Genomic DNA, 12,196 nt, shown 5'->3' with positions numbered 1-12,196 from the left:
CTTCATAATCTGAAGAACCATCACTGGAGAATGTGGCTGAGTGACGGTCTGCTAGGGTTGCCAGATTAGATTTTTTCACAAGTTAGCTACAATTTAAACATACTTCAGTACTGTAATATTAAAGATAGAATATGTTGCCCAACTGGAACATGTTAACACTGAATTGGTCTAAGAAAAAATATTTAAATTAGAGTTTGGGTTGCCAAATAAAACCCTTTTTTAGAATTTTGGTAATCTTATAGTAAATCTGAGAATATGTTGCCAGATTCATGCAGCCACAATAGAATAAAGATACGAAATACATAAGCAGACATTATGTTCATTGTGTATATTTGTTTAATACAGCGAGGGTACAACCTGGGTTGCCAGATTAAGTGAATTTACATCACAGGGTGGCTGTTTTTAGAGAATCAGAAAGACTGCCAAATTTGAACTTGGCACATTCATGGATTTTACTGAATAACCAGTCATGAAATATAACATTAGCAAAATACAAATAATAAAATCAAATAAATATTACATAAATCAACACGTTATTTTTATATTGATGCATTATTGAAGCTTTATATTTACATTTATTATTACTTTATTATTTGTTATCACATTATTATTTATTATCACATTTACATATAGGTTGCCAGACCCAACCTCAACCAGCTCGACTTATAACTTTTCTCATTGTATAAAGGATAACTTGGGTTGCCAGATTGTATGTTTCTAGTGCAATCCTTTTACATACCGCCCTTTTTTAAATGAGACTTATCAGTGGCAGAGGCACGAATTAATCCAATCTGGCAACCTATATCTTCCTTACCAGAGACAGTGTTGTGGAGGGTGTGTGCGCGTGTTTTGTGGGGGTGGGGGGGGTGGATTGGGTCACGTGCGCTTGTCAGAGGCGCGAGAGAAGCGGGAGATCAGAGCATAAAGAGGAAGATAGGGAGAGAGAGAGAGGAAACCGCAGGTAAACGAGCCTCATTCATTCAGTAATTCATTTATTCACTCACTCACTCTTAAGCGGGAGGACGGTTTGAGCTGAAGCGCGTGATGCGAGCCTGTGCCGATGAACAGTTTGTGCGCGAGAGACGCTCCGTGACAAACTGTTGCTGCTGGAGTCCGCGGTTCTCTCTCTCGCGCGCGCGCTGCTCGGGAACGGGATTTAACCGCGATGCAGACGGAGCGCGTGCAGCGACTTCAGTGACAAGAGGGAAGAAAGTGCGGAGCTGTTCTTCAGAGCAGAGGTGCTGAAAGAGAGAGAGAGAGAGGTGAAAGAGGAGAAAAGAGCAGGAAGAATGAAGAAAGAAAAGATGGAATGAGAAAAGGGAAAGAGGGGCATAGACCGAGAGAAAGAGAGAAGAGGAAGACGAGTGGAGTGACAACAGAGTGGAGGGGGTGAGAAGTGAAAGAAAGATTAAAGGTAGAAAGAAAAGGAAAATGGGGGAAGAAGAGAAAGAGAAAAAAAGAAAAAGGAAGGGAGGGAGAGATTTGATGTGTGTGTAATGTTGTTATTCTCTGTTTGCAATGGAGAGTTTCTCTGGAGTTTGTTTGGTGTGTGTGCGGTTGCCAGATCTTGTTGGTAATGATTACTCTTGGCCCTGATTCACAAACTCAACAACTAGATGCAAAGGAAAGGTATGAAATCTGGCGCCGTTTAAAGCTTTCAGACTCGAGGGAGTCAGACTTTTCTTTGTAATCTCGTCTGAACCGAAAAGCATTAATTTTAAGAGTCTGTCCCTGTCTGAGAGAGAGAGAGAGAGAGAGAGAGAGAGAGAGAGAGAGAAGGTAGAAAGTGAGGGAGAAGAAGTGAGAAGGGAGTGAGAATTAAGTGAGAGAGGTGGAAAGAGAAGGTAGAGATAGATACATTGAAAGAAGAGAGAGAGAAGGTAGAACACGCGAGAGCGAGAGAGAGAGAGAGAGAATGAATGCTGAGAGCTGGAAGCGTCTCTGGGCTGATCTCCAGGAGCGGAGGAAGTGGAGAGAATAAGAGCATTAACCTGTAAGTGCTGAGCGCTTCCTGATGGAGATAACAGCTGCTCTGGCTCCCTCCGCTCTCTCAGGGGTCGCTCTCATCGCCTCACTTTTATTTACTGAGCCCTGATTGATTTGAGGAGTGAGATGTTTCCAGCCCTCCATCCACACAGTGACGTCCGGTTCTTCCGCGTTGAAGCCGTAACAAGAATGGCGGTGTTATTGGATGGTGCTGTTATCTGTCATTTTTATTATTATTACCCCCCATGACCAACATGGGAAGGTGGGGGCGAGCACATATGTCCTTGCAGTCATTTAAAACAACCACAACTTCTTTTCAAACAGCTGTTATCGCGGCGCAACTGGGCATCCCAACACGCTTCCCAGTAAACAAGGAAAGCCCCTGGACGTTCAAAATAGGTCTAAAAGTAGTCTGTCCGTCAAGGACATATTTTAAACGTCAATGGACGTCAAAAATCCATCTTAATAAGTTAGTTAAGTGGTGACCAATCGATAACGTCAGTGGACGTCCAAAATGCGTTTTATACATGTAATTTATTTCGGAAACCAGTGTTTGGACGTCTTTTCAACATTCATTTTCAACCTTAAGAGAACGTTGATTAGACGACAGTCATTACGTTATTTCAATGTTGAATCAACGGCTAAATGTTTACTGGGTTGGAGGGGAATGCTAACTGCCCAGATCTGTCACGCCAGCTCACTTGTGTTGCGTGGAGATAGGTCAATTGCAGTGTGACTGCTCTTAAAAATCGTACCTTTATCTACTCACGTGACTTCCGTCGTACCCTTGCTTGACGATATCTACTGCATTCGAGCAGAAATCAGTGTTTTAGACTGTTTTTTCAAGCCAGCCCCTGCTTTGAAACCCTCTCTGAGTGATGTACGCCCTGCGGTTGTGTGCTGCTAATCCTTCAACTATAAAACAGAAGCTCAAAGCCTTCTCAAAAGCCCCTGACTTGAGGTCAAGGCACCAGTGAAAGAGAAGGTGGTGTTGGAGTTAGTCCTAAGACACCAGGTGTTGCTACTGTAGTATTGCTATTCAAATAAAGATATAGTAAGCTGTTTACACGTCTTCCCTTCTTACATATGCATGAGAGGATCGAGTGGAATGAGCATTTTGAACAAGTATTTTTCCCCCCACTTTAGGTTCCCTGAATCTCATTCCTGAGGATATTCCAGAAGCCACTCAATTCCAACCTGTATCCGTTCATCTCACAGAGAATGTGGAAGGGAACATCCTGTAATCTCCAGTCTCGGATCTACTGATCCGGCACCGTTGGAAAAGGGGCAGCCTTTGGTAGATCAAGTTGAAATGGCTAAGACTTTCTACAGGTTGCAGCGCTTTTTGCGGCGGGCTCGCTTGCTCCTCCTCTTCCTGGGTGTGGCTTACATCATGGCAGGAAGCGTCCTGTTGCTCCAGCGCTCTAGCTTGGCCTTGTTCCAAAGAGGACCTGCCACAGCCTCGGCTTTGCCCTTGGTGCTGGAGCCGCCTCGAGTCCTGGAGCTGCCAAACGACGCCTGGCGCTACAGGAGGCTGGGATACAGGACGAGCGAAGATCTGGAGAACAGTGTGTCCGATCTGTCAGGGAGCAGAGCCGATCAGGAGCGGTTCATGTCTCGGAATTTGAAAATCAGGCATTTGAGACACCACTGGATCCAGGGGCGAAGAGCAGAGACTCAGGGGAACGGACCAGAGCAGAGTCCAGTGCACAAGGCCACCAGGCAGAAAGGTAAGAGCAAGACCTGGCAGCACTCAACATCTGGGATCAAGGGCCACAGAGAGACCACACTTCCACAACATTTGGGATAAGAGAGGTCAGCTAAGATCAGCTGGAGGTGTGGCAGGTTTCCAAAGGTTTTCCATGTCCTTACCACACCTTCAGACTAGAATGTGACAGGGAGACAGTTCAGCTGTTATTTCCTATGAGAGCAGGTGTGTTCCACATGTTGTGAATGTACAGCACCAGTCAAAAGTTTGGACACATCTCATTAAATGGTTTTTCTTTGTTTTTTAATATTTTCTATGTTGTAAATGAATGTGGAAGACAATAAAACTATGAAGGAACACACATGGGCTTATGTAGTCAACAAAACAAAAAAGCGTTAAAGAAACCAGAATATGTTTTATACTTTAGACTCTTCAAAGTAGCCCCCTGTTGCTTTGGTGATAGGTTCACACACTCTGTCCCTTCTCTCAGTCGGCTTCATGAGGTCGTCACCTGGAACGGTTTTCAGTGAACAGCTGTGGCCCTCGTCGAGAGTTAATCTGTAGAACCGCTCCCTTCTTAATGTGTCTGAGTCTGTAACTGGGGTTGTACAGAGGTAGGGCCTGGTACACAGCTCTATACAGTGACTAGCACCATTCCACCAATCACTGATGAGAAGGTGTGTCCAAACTTTTGACTGGTGCTGTATGTAAAAAAAAAAAAAAAAAAAAAAAAAAAAAAAAAAAAGCACAGCATAGAAGAAGGTAGCCGACATTAACACATCCCATGTACAATCAATAACACAATACACAATACGAATAGTTCCACGATGGTTTCGGATAATTTTAGACCTCAGAGTTGTTATTGACTTAATAATAGTAATTGAAGAGTAAGTGTATAAATAAGGGCAGTATTGTGGTGCAGCAAGAAGTGTCGCAGTCACACAGCTCCAGGGACCTGGGGTTGTGGGTTCAAGAGGATTGGAGACTCAAGAGTTCATAAGTGTGAGTGTGTGTCGCCCTGTGAAGGACTGGTGCCCCCTCCAGGGTGTGTTGCCACCTTGCGCCCAGTGATTCCGGGTAGGCTCTGGACCCACTGCGACCCTGAACTGGATAAGGGTTATACACATTCATTTATTCATTCATTGTCTGTAACCCTTATCCAATTAAGGGTTGCGGTGGGTCCAGAGCCTACCTGGAATCATTGGGCGCAAGGCGGGAATACACCCTGGAGGGGGTGCCAGTCCTTCACAGGGCAACACAGACACACACATTCACTCACACCTACAGACAGAGTTGCCAATCCACCTACCAACATGTGTTTTTGGACTGTGGGAGGAAACCGGAGCACCCGGAGGAAACCCATGCAGACACAGGGAAAACACACCACACTCCTCACAGACAGTCACCTGGAGGAAACCCATGCAGACACAGGGAGAACACACCACACTCCTCACAGACAGTCACCCGGAGGAAACCCACGCGGACACAGAGAGAACACACCACACTCCTCACAGACAGTCACCCGGAGGAAACCCACTCGGACACAGAGAGAACGCACCACACTCCTCACAGACAGTCACCCGGAGGAAACCCACTCAGACACAGAGAGAACACACCACACTCCTCACAGACAGTCACCCGGAGAAAACCCACTCGGACACAGAGAGAACACACCACACTCCTCACAGACAGTCACCCGGAGGAAACCCACTCGGACACAGAGAGAACACACCACACTCCTCACAGACAGTCACCAGGAGGAAACCCACTCGGACACAGGGAGAACACACCACACTCCTCACAGACAGTCATGTGTCGGCTATTTTGTATTAAACCCATTTTAAACATTGTTGACCATAAAAATAAATATAAACATAATCCATCAATGTTTTCAAAAACATCTGCTTGACCTCTTGAACCTTTCTGCTCCGTTGCTCACCAGGAACCTACATCGGCTGCTTCATCAATGACGACAAGCAGCGTGCACTCGGGGGGACGGTGCTCTACGACTTCCGCAAGATGACCAGCTCCCTGTGTCAGGACACCTGCTCAGAGAGGTACGACCCGGACAGGAACAGCACTCAGAGCCCAAGCGTGCTCCAGGGTCTTAAAGCCAAGGCCAGAGAGAATGAAAAGCAGCAGTGTGGGGCCAGAAGAAGGAGGCCACTGTGGAGGCAGGTGGCAGAATCTGGGCAGGCACTACTGGAGGTGGTCCAGCTGCGTGCTGGAGGACAGAGGTGGATCTTTTTTATCCGCCGGGGGGTGGAGCGGAGGGCGGCTGCTAGCTGAAAAGCCCACTTAAACATCCCGAGCGCTCGCACCAAATGAGCCGCTCGCAGGCAAATTGCCACGGATGATTAATGCTCATCCTGAAAATGGAAAATATCAAGCCTCACTTTGGCTTTGGCCATTTCCCCCACTGTGAATGTTACCCAATCAGAGCCACTTTAACAGCAAAGGACACACAGAGTCTCGTCCAGAAAGCCCCCCACCCCCACCACCGATACATAATAAATACAGCTGATATATAAAAAGACTGGGGAATAACTTGTGTGAGGATCAAATGGGGCCACGTGAGTCCACCGCCTGCTATTTCTCACCCACACCTTAACGCCGTCACACACCATGTAGGCTGCAGACAGCTTCTAGGAAATGCCAGAAGTTTATTTAAAGGTGAGGTGTAGTTAAAAGAACACTACTATATTTACCTTAAAACACCAGCTTCAAAATCACGGACGCTCCACTGAGCTGTAACTGGGAGAAGAGAGCCTCCGTCATTGCTACTCTGCGCTCAGAAACTGCACTATGTACATTTTGAAGGAGGGTAGGACCCCTCTTCATATCAAAGGGGCCAGGAGCTGATGTCTCCCTGACCACAGAGTGGACAGTAACTGTGTCTTTCCTCCTCCAGTGGGTTCCAGTTCGCAGGCCTGGAGTATGGCACGGAGTGTCACTGTGGGAATCGGATCGCTGCCCCTCGAGCTCGGAGTGAAGAGTGTAACCTGGACTGCAGGGGGGAGCGGGGGTCCCAGTGTGGAGGCGTGGCCAGGCTGTCCATCTACAAAGTGGAGGAGAGGCTCCCTGGCCACAGGAAATGTGAGTGTGCAGATATCAGAGACCGCTTTTGGCTTCTTTAGGGTCCACTCGGTATTCCAATTTACACACTATTCATTTTCTACAACCTGCCCCTTTTACATGGGTCTGAAAGGACATGGAAAATGATTAAAAAGTCATCTTTTATCCACACGTAAGAATTTATACTGGTCAGTTCACATTTATCAAGTATGACACATACAGGACCCCCACAGAGCAGCTGTGATTTGGGCGGTGGATCGTTCTCAGCGCTGAAGTGACACTGGTGGTGTGTTAGCGTGTGTTGTGCTGGTGTAGAGTGGATCAGACACAGCAGTGCTGCTGGAGTTTTTAAAGCCCTTAGTGTCACTACTGGACTGAGAATAGTCCACCGACCAAAAATACGAGGTAGATGTGTCTAATAGATGGACGACGAGTGAACTCGAGCAGCACTGCTGTGTCTGATCCACTTGTACCAGCACAATGCAACACTAACCCACCACCGCCACCACGTCAGTGTAACGGCAGCCCTGAGAATGATCCCCCACCCACATTCATACCAGCTATGTGGGGTTCTCTGGGGTTTTGACCACTGAAGAACAGAGTGAAAGAGGAATGGCAGCGAATGCAGAGCAACAGACGGACTACAGTCTGAAATTGTAGATGTACAAAGTGCTGATAGGAGCTGATAATATGGACATAGAGTTTAGAAACAAGGAGATCGTTTTAGTTAGGATTCATTGGTGTAAACGAGTAACTGGGAATGTACTTTGAGCACACTGTGTAGATGCCGTGTAAAATTGTGGCCAAAATTAATCTGAAACTGCCATCTCCTGCAGTTAGAAAAAGAGGAGAATGATGTCAGTGTGACTATGCATCATTTCTCACTGGTGATTAATGTGATATCACTTTGCTGGTACAGTGCTGAACTGTGTCTGTACTTTCACAGTAAGTTGGAGCGTGATTAAATTTAAGCCCAGTAGCTGCCTTTGCAATAGAAATTGTCAGATGAAATCCACGTATAAACTTTGGCTGATTGGGGGCGACCCGAATGATGGAGCTGGGGCAGAAGTGTGGCCCAAACACAGATCTGGAGAAACTTAACAGCAGTGGACTTTGGTTTTAGATTAAATCTAGAGTACGACTTTAGGAGAAGTTCAAGGTTCCACACCATGGCTGTGGCGGTTTAGCCCTTCACCTTATTAAAGGAGCCCCACAAACCAATGTCAATAAGATCGACCGATTGGTTTCTGTGATCTGAAGAAAACACAAGTTGTTCTAATTCTGTGCTGCGCTTTACGTAGAGTACAGAGACTTCCGAATTCTCCCGCCCACTCGTCAGAGTCTCTCCGATCACAGCACTGAGAGAGTGCAAAAACAAGGTTAAACAGAGCAAAACCTACTAGTAATAATATGCAGAAAAACGAGAACATAGACGAACGCGAACTGAGTGAAATTGACTAGAAACCAGAGCTTCTTCCCCTCGTTCCTCAGTGCTGTGCACTCGTGATAGGGGTGAACAGCGAGCGGCTCGTTTTCATGTAAAGGAACAGGAGCTGAAAACAGCCGTTCTGATCCCTGTGGTGTTTTAACCAAAAGCACATCACAGATGTTGTTTTTAAACCCCAGAGAACTGTGCAAACTTGTGGAAAATCGATGAAATATTTCCTCTTTAAATAGTCAATGACCACAGAGTCTTGGCAGGTTTTTTTTTTTTTAAATAATACATAGCCCCCAAAATTATCCAGCCAAGCGAAGCTGAGGTCTTCAAAACCAGAACTTGGCTCCAGGTTCCAGGCCAGGATTTGGAAACAGCTGCAACTGCTAATGCCCCTGACTGGCCAGATATAATATAATTTAATATCACACTGGATCAAAGGTCTGGATTTGGCAACCTCTGGAATGGAGGGTTAGCGTGAACTCAACAGCAACAAGGCCACCAAACGTTTCTGTTTGGACACAATCACAGTGGACCCTGGGGTTTCTAATAAACTGGCCACTGAGTGCTAATAAAATCTCATCTCTTTCCCCTTCTCAGACAGGAATGTACACTATCACGGCTGCTTCCAAACCCCGAAGAACAGCAGCGATGCGTTCCTGGTCCAAACCAGCCACAAGAACCTGACCTTGCAGCTGTGTGTGGAGACCTGCACAGATAAGGTTTGGTACTTAAGGCCTTTTAGTGCTCCTTCCTTTCACTCACATCAGAACAGGCCATCGCCAATCAATAGTCCCCTGAGGTTTAAGAGCCTCTTGTGTGGATTTTTCAAAGAAACAAACTCCTCTGCTCTCTCAAGAGACCACCAGGAAAATAAAAGATATGAAGGTCTCATAAAGGACTAATGGATCTGTAATGAGAAAAAGAGGAGCAGGCTTTAAAGCAGGGAATAAAAATGTCAGCAATAAACAGGAGCAATGTTTTGTTTCCGTTCTCACATTCAGGAAACAGCCACTGAGAAATGGCAAAAAGAACACTTGTGTGTAACACTTAAACACACACACACACACACTCCACAAACTCACTCACTCATTTAAAAACTCCTCTACTAAAGTGTTTTATATTAAAGGCAGTGTTTACATATATGATGTCATCAGGAGCTGCCTTTAGCTGTAATGCGGAGGCGGGACTGTCTCTGTGGCCACGCCTCCTCTCTTCTGAAAATGGAGAAGAATGTGGAGGGACACCTCTGTGGACAGAGGAATCCTACAAACCACACACTGCCGAGTGATCAAGAGGTCTTACAGGTGTACAGCACCCCTGTTCTAGGTACAGAACACACACACACACACACACACACACACACACAAAGGATTTGGGGGTTTCGGGGATTCCTGTAAGTTCGCTCATCATTCTCACCCCTGCTGTTAGATTCTAGGTGTAAGGAGAGGTCGTTTCTGCCCGAGCGGTCTTCCTCACTCACAGCGTTGTCCAGTTTTCCCGGAGCAGGAAACACCTGGGTCCGGCACCTCATCGAACTCGCCACTGGATACTACACCGGCAGTTACTACTTTGACGGCTCTTTATACAACAAAGGTCAGCTATATTACAGTTAATGATGCTTTCACCGAGTGGGGCAGTGGTCTAAGGATGGCCCTCCCTCTCCTCATACCTCACAGTTCTAGCCAGCATTGGTCTCTGTTGACTGATGTAACATATCTGGGCAGTTTGCATTCTCCTTCGAGCCTATTGAGCTGCCCAGTTCAAAAAGAGGTGGTGGCTGGCTTTACGTGTCCCGCAGGAAGCATGCACCTACCCTCACCCTCTCAGGGTTGGTGTGTAAATGGGGGAAGTGCTAAATACCTGATCCCTAGATCTTCTCTCGCTCCTGGTGGGTTTCCGCAGGTTTTAAGGGGGAGAAGGATTACTGGCGAAGCGGGAGGACCATCTGTGTGAAGACGCATGAGAGCGGTCAGAGGGAAATCGAGATGTTCGACTCGGCTGTTCTGCTAATGAGGAATCCATACCGCTGCCTGGTGGCTGAGTTTAACCGGAAATGTGCTGGACACTTGGGCTATGCAGCGGACACACACTGGAAAAGTAACGGTACTCATTAACGCATTTCTTAATGATTTAAAAGTTTACGTTAGCGACGTAGTGCATTTCTCTGAGCCTGTTATCTTGAGTACTGTAATTATTCAGCAAAGAACTGTGGGAACGGAACAATTAAAAGTACATACCACTAAGTCGTTTGTAGGTTGAGGACATTAAGGAAGCCCCAATCCACTGGTGGCGCTGTTCCTTCACATGCACCTAAAGTCTCTGTTGTGGACGTGAAGAAGAAAGTTGATTTTTCTCATTTTTTTTGTTAGCAATAGCATTACACAACACACCATACGCTGCTTTTCTAACTTCCTGGACCATGCAGTTAGGTTTTCATGATAAGTTTAGGCTTAAACTTAGTTTTCCCTAATCCAATAAGGCAGCTTGCTAACATGGGTTGCCAGATATTGTCAGCTTATTTATACACAATTTATGAAGTCTGAGAATGCACTTTTAGTAAATTATGTTTGTTTTCACCGTGATACCAGAACAGATTGAACAAAAAAAACGCATAAATAAATTCAAATGTTTGTAGACATCATTTATAATTAAATTAATTCTGCTAATTAAAGTGCACACACTGTGGAATCTGCTGGACACAAGATAAAACTGGTCTATTCAGTGCCTCTGGCACTGGATAAAGTGCCTTCTCTTTAGAGATGGAGCACCATCCCATACCTTCAGGACGATTTGGAGTGGAGGTCACATCAGTGCCAGCATCTTTACCTGATCTCACTACTAATCACCTGAATGTATCATCTCCACAGCGAACAGCTGCTCGACTGTCCCACACTAACGTCCCATTTCTTACGTCTCGTCTTCAGAGTGGCCGGAATTTGTGGACAGCTACGCCTCCTGGTGGGCGTCTCACGCTCTGTCCTGGCTGAAGTTCTCCAGCCGTTTGCTGGTGGTTCATTACGAGGCTCTTCAGATGGATCTCCTGCCCCAGCTGAGAGTCATCACGTCCTTCCTGAACATCAGCGTGGCTGACCAGAGGCTGCTGTGTGCCGAGAGCAACCGGGACGGTCACTTCAAGCGGCCCAGCTCTCGCGGACTGACCTTTGACCCTTTTACGAGGGACATGAGGATGCACATTGACGGCTACATTCTTTCGGTGGACCGAGCGCTCAGAGACAGGAATCTGAGCGGCCTGCCCCTGGAGTACATGCCCAGATAATGAGAGAGAGAGAGAGAGAGAGAGAGAGAGAGTAAAAAGTGCCTGTAAACCCCAGCCTGACTGACAGCTCTTCTTGTGGCCTTCAGGAGCTTTATTTATTTGGCAGTTCATTATCAGACTGGCACTTTCTGTTCGTTTTTTTCTCCCCCCTCCGAGATCCGCCTGTCACTCCAACAAAAGGCGACTCAATTTGCGGTCTGCACACATTAAAAAAAAAAATCCCAACTGTGATAACTCCAGGTTTCAAACTGATCGTAATTTTACTTTCAAAACAGGCCAAGGCGCCCTAGTGCACCCACTAACCCCCGCGCGCATCAAAATGCCAAGAGTTTTTCAAACGTCCTCATGCATATTCTATTTGTGCTTGAAATCTCAGGGTCACAGCACTCCTGCAGATACAAGTAAGCAGTGAACACACCATAATTATGGCATAAACTCAGCGTCCATTCAGCTCAAAGACAGTCGCCAGGTTCTCCATCTGTGTATTTTTATATGTGGAGCTGTCAAACCATTAAAACTATTCATTGAGATTTGTCAAGTGGATCTTATTGGTTCAGATTTGACACCGTTTTAAAAAGCAGTGTGTTTTATTATGGCTTAAATATCATCAATGTCCAAAGAACAACAGGTATCTCCATTTTTGTCTATATTTAGTTTACTACATCATTCGAACACCGCTGCTGAACTTACTCCATGAAGAATGGACCATATT

At 46.1% G+C, this 12,196-nt stretch overlaps 1 protein-coding gene across 3 annotated transcripts; it reads left to right on the top strand.

The window, feature by feature from the left end:
- The first annotated feature begins 900 nt into the window (after positions 1-900).
- wscd1b (WSC domain containing 1b) lies at positions 901-11,915 on the top strand. Of its 3 annotated transcripts, none has more exons than XM_066651687.1 (9): positions 901-961; positions 3,133-3,716; positions 5,637-5,751; positions 6,606-6,790; positions 8,805-8,926; positions 9,362-9,533; positions 9,636-9,800; positions 10,110-10,304; positions 11,132-11,915. In XM_066651687.1, the coding sequence occupies exons 2-9, from the start codon at positions 3,299-3,301 to the stop codon at positions 11,482-11,484; spliced, it is 1,725 nt and encodes a 574-aa protein (XP_066507784.1). In that variant the 5' UTR covers positions 901-961; positions 3,133-3,298; the 3' UTR covers positions 11,485-11,915. The 3 variants fall into 3 exon arrangements, with proteins under 3 accessions (XP_066507784.1, XP_066507782.1, XP_066507783.1); XM_066651685.1 differs by having other exon boundaries at positions 10,110-10,310; XM_066651686.1 differs by lacking the exon at positions 901-961 and adding an exon at positions 2,911-3,001 and having other exon boundaries at positions 10,110-10,310.
- Positions 11,916-12,196: the final 281 nt, after the last annotated feature.

Source organism: Hoplias malabaricus, chromosome 18 (genome assembly GCF_029633855.1).
Source record: "Hoplias malabaricus isolate fHopMal1 chromosome 18, fHopMal1.hap1, whole genome shotgun sequence".
Lineage (NCBI taxonomy): Eukaryota > Metazoa > Chordata > Actinopteri > Characiformes > Erythrinidae > Hoplias > Hoplias malabaricus.
The sequence above is the reverse complement of the archived record's forward strand: the minus strand, read 5'-3'. Positions and strand labels throughout refer to the sequence as shown.

Excerpts from the sequence above, each read along its gene's own strand:
- wscd1b (XM_066651685.1), top strand. The coding sequence starts at position 3,299 with ATGGCTAAGACTTTCTACAGGTTGCAGCGCTTTTTGCGGCGGGCTCGC. Across the intron at positions 3,717-5,636 it reads CAAGGCCACCAGGCAGAAAG|GAACCTACATCGGCTGCTTC; the intron begins GTAAGAGCAAGA and ends GTTGCTCACCAG. Across the intron at positions 6,791-8,804 it reads GCTCCCTGGCCACAGGAAAT|ACAGGAATGTACACTATCAC; the intron begins GTGAGTGTGCAG and ends TCCCCTTCTCAG.